Source organism: Myotis brandtii, unplaced genomic scaffold, assembly GCF_000412655.1.
Source record: "Myotis brandtii unplaced genomic scaffold, ASM41265v1 scaffold213, whole genome shotgun sequence".
Classification (NCBI taxonomy): domain Eukaryota; kingdom Metazoa; phylum Chordata; class Mammalia; order Chiroptera; family Vespertilionidae; genus Myotis; species Myotis brandtii.
In genome coordinates this window covers 2527129-2530757 of record NW_005357962.1, presented here as the reverse complement: position 1 = coordinate 2530757, position 3629 = coordinate 2527129, and the positions used below count along the sequence as shown (strand labels likewise).

The following is a 3629-nucleotide window of genomic DNA, read 5'->3' as shown; positions in this document are numbered from 1 at the left end:
GGACTAGCGCCGGTGGCGAACGGCGGTGGCGTCAAGCTCGCCTCCCTCGGGCGTCTTGGGGGGGAGTGTCTGCCGTGGTCCTCGGCCCGGGGGCGCGGGGAGCCGGTCTGACCCGTGTCTGTGGAGTGGGGCCCCAGAGAGTGGGAAGATGGCGATGACGCTGTTGGAAGACTGGTGCCGGGGGATGGACGTGAACTCGCAGAGAGCCCTGCTGGTCTGGGGGATCCCGGTGAACTGCGACGAGGCCGAGATCGAAGAGACCCTGCAGGCGGCGATGCCCCAGGTGCCCTACCGCGTGCTGGGGAGGATGTTCTGGCGGGAAGAGAACGCGAAGGCGGCCTTGCTGGAGCTCACGGGCGCCGTGGACTACGCGGCCATCCCCCGGGAGATGCCGGGGAAAGGCGGGGTCTGGAAGGTGGTCTTCAAGCCCCCGACTTCCGACGCGGAGTTCTTAGAGAGGCTGCACCTCTTCCTGGCGAGGGAGGGGTGGACCGTGCAAGACGTTGCCCGTGTCCTGGGCTTTCAGGCCCCCGCTCCGGCCCCGGGCCCCGACATGCCAGCAGAGATGCTCAACTATATCTTGGATAACGTGATCCAGCCTCTTGTGGAGTCCATTTGGTACAAGAAGCTGACGGTGTTCTCGGGGAGGGACATCCCGGGGCCCGGGGAGGAGACCTTCGATTCCTGGCTGGAGCACACGAATGAGGTCATAGGGGAGTGGCAGGTGTCTGATGTAGAAAAGAGGCGGCGGCTGATGGAGAGCCTCAGAGGCCCCGCCGCGGATGTCATCCGCATCCTCAAAACCAACAACCCTGCCATCACCACCGCCGAATGCCTGAAGGCGCTGGAGCAGGTGTTCGGGAGCGTGGAGAGTTCTAGGGATGCGCAGGTCAGGTTTCTGAACACCTACCAGAACCCAGGGGAGAAGTTATCGGCTTATGTCATTCGTCTGGAGCCTCTGCTGCAGAAGGTGGTGGAGAAGGGGGCCATAGATAAAGATAACGTGAACCAGGCGCGCCTGGAGCAGGTCATTGCCGGAGCCAACCACAGCGGGGCCATTCGAAGGCAGCTGTGGCTGACCGGGGCTGCGGAGGGGCCGGCGCCTAACCTCTTTCAGTTGCTGGTGCAGATCCGCGAGGAGGAGGCCAAGGAGGAGGAGGAGGAGGCTGAGGCTGCCCTCCTGCAGTTAGGCCTGGAGGGGCACTTCTGAGACGAGGGAAGTGGCGTTTGAGTGCAGACCTAGGTAACAGCTTCTTTGTGCTGTCTTATAGGTGTGTCTCTTAGTCAAGTCCTGTTTCTGGGGGGAAGTCAAGGCCTGCATATTCATATAACATTAGTAAAGTTGTGCAAGGGAGCACCCTGAGCTGCTGTAAGTGTCATGCTAGCATGCTAAAATGCCAGGTAAAGGCTTGGACACAGGTGCTCAGTGCAAGCCGGCATCTTGACATCATCAGTTGTGAAAAATGTGAAACTTGTGAGACTTCTCATCGAGATATTTAAATGTGAAATTGCATGTTCAGATGTTTAGTTCAGAGCCTGGCTAACACAAGAAGTGTTCAGTAAAAATATGAGCTGTTATTAATAACGTGAATAGTTTTTCTGTTTGATGCAAATTGTTCCTGATTTATATTGATAAGAAATGTGAACTAGATATTCTTAGTGGTTCAACTTTACAGTGCTGTTTCTTATTTTTCATCTGTAAACATCAGGATCAGTTTGAACTAGATATTCTTTAGTGGTTCAACTTGACAGTGCTACTTTCTTATTTTTCATCTGTAAACATCAGGATCAGTTTAATTGGAAAGTATCCTGAGACTACAAAATAGGGTATTAGAAAAGTACAATTATAGAGCTGTGTAAACTAAAATTTTCACTGTATAAGATATAAATCGCATGGAAGGTTAATATGAACCAGTTACAGTATCCATTCCCCCATTTCAAATCCTTGTTGTTGATTTGTATTTCTCTTTGTGCCGGTTCTAAATGTTCTAAGTTTGAAGTTATCAAATACATGTACACAAATAAAAATATATTTAAAAATTCTAGTCTTCTCATTTTCTGATGTATAAAAAATTTTCGGTGTAATTAAAATCTGTATCTTTTCTTAGACTTCAAGTCACTAAAGAAAATCAAACCTCAAGTAATTATGTTAGGAAATCCAGCAATGGGGTTTAGGAGGTCATCCAGCATTTTTTCCTCCCCTTTTAAGTTCCTTTCAGCTAAAAGTGTTTGTTTTGCTGCAGGGATAACTCATACCTGTGTAAAATGAATGTTTCAGTTTTACAGCAGCCATTTTATATCAAGAGGATATAAAAAGGGAAATATAGCTTAAAAACATGTTTATTTGGCTACAGAGATTCAGTGACTGAAGATGTCCATCTTTTTTTTTAAATATATTTTATTGATTTTTTTTTTTACAGAGAGGAAGGGAGAGAGAGAGAGTTAGAAACATCGATCAGCTGCCTCCTGCACATCTCCTACTGGGGATGTGCCCGCAACCCAGGTACATGCCCTTGACTGGAATCGAACCTGGGACCCTTCAGTCCGCAGGCCGACGCTCTATCCACTGAGCAAAACCGGTTTCGGCAAGATGTCCATCTTTTGAGATCCAGGTCCTAATCAATCCAGAAGTGGTTACATAAACATAATGTTCAGTGGAGATTTTCCCCCAGTAACGGCTTGAAAATTAAAGCCAACCAACCAAATAAATAAATAAAACGATAGCCAACCTGTTAAAACAATCATAAGGTAAAAATTATTCATAAAGGCTAATATTTGTATATGTTCTAACAGATGTCTCTATACACTCATCTCACTTCCTTCACTCTCTTCTCTCTACACATCTCCATATATTTGACTCCCACAACAGAAAGGCAAATCTTCACTCCCCACAGACATGTCCTCATTCCCCCTCTCCCCCATTCACATCTCACATAGCTTCCCTGTCCATCTCCTGCCCGCCCCCAACACACACACACACAATGTGCTGGATACACATACACTCCCCTCACCTCTCACAATCCTATTTCATACATTCACTCCCACCTTCCCCAGAACACTCCATCATAAACATGCTTCCCCCTCTATACCAGTCTCCCACCCCTGTCATACATTTCCATTTCTCCACATATCACACTCCTACTCTATACATACACACATAAAAACAAATAATGGGTTCATTTTTTAACCCAATATGTTATGGGCATCCTATATCTGCCCATAGGAATGGATATACGTTCTTTTTATAGGTGCAGAGTTGATTGCATTTTAGGAGGGAGGGTCATCACCTAGGATTCTTGTATTATTATAACAATTGTATATATGTGTACACCCACAAATACTTAACACATGTATATGGTATAAAACAATATCAGGATTTTAGATGTCCATCCTTTGTTCTAGAAAACAATGAACTAAAAATAATGAACCATTTATGATTCAAATTAAGGTTTTCTCTATGGTTTCATTACAATCTGCTTTTCAAAGGAGGACAGTAGCAAGAAATATATCCTTATAACCCAAGAACTACGGATTAAAGAAGTAGACTGTCAAACTACAGGGGGAAGATAGGGGAGGGTGGGGGGTAAGAGATCAACCAAATAACTTGTATGCATGCATATAAGCACAAC

At 46.4% G+C, this 3629-nt stretch overlaps 1 protein-coding gene across 1 annotated transcript; it reads left to right on the top strand.

Moving 5' to 3' along the window:
* The first annotated feature begins 6 nt into the window (after positions 1-6).
* On the top strand, positions 7-1566 carry PNMA1 (paraneoplastic Ma antigen 1). Its single transcript, XM_005865825.2, has one exon. It carries the CDS (start codon positions 149-151, stop codon positions 1208-1210), a length of 1062 nt encoding a protein of 353 aa, XP_005865887.1. The 5' UTR covers positions 7-148; the 3' UTR covers positions 1211-1566.
* Positions 1567-3629: the final 2063 nt, after the last annotated feature.

Excerpts from the sequence above, each read along its gene's own strand:
- PNMA1 (XM_005865825.2), top strand. The coding sequence starts at position 149 with ATGGCGATGACGCTGTTGGAAGACTGGTGCCGGGGGATGGACGTGAAC.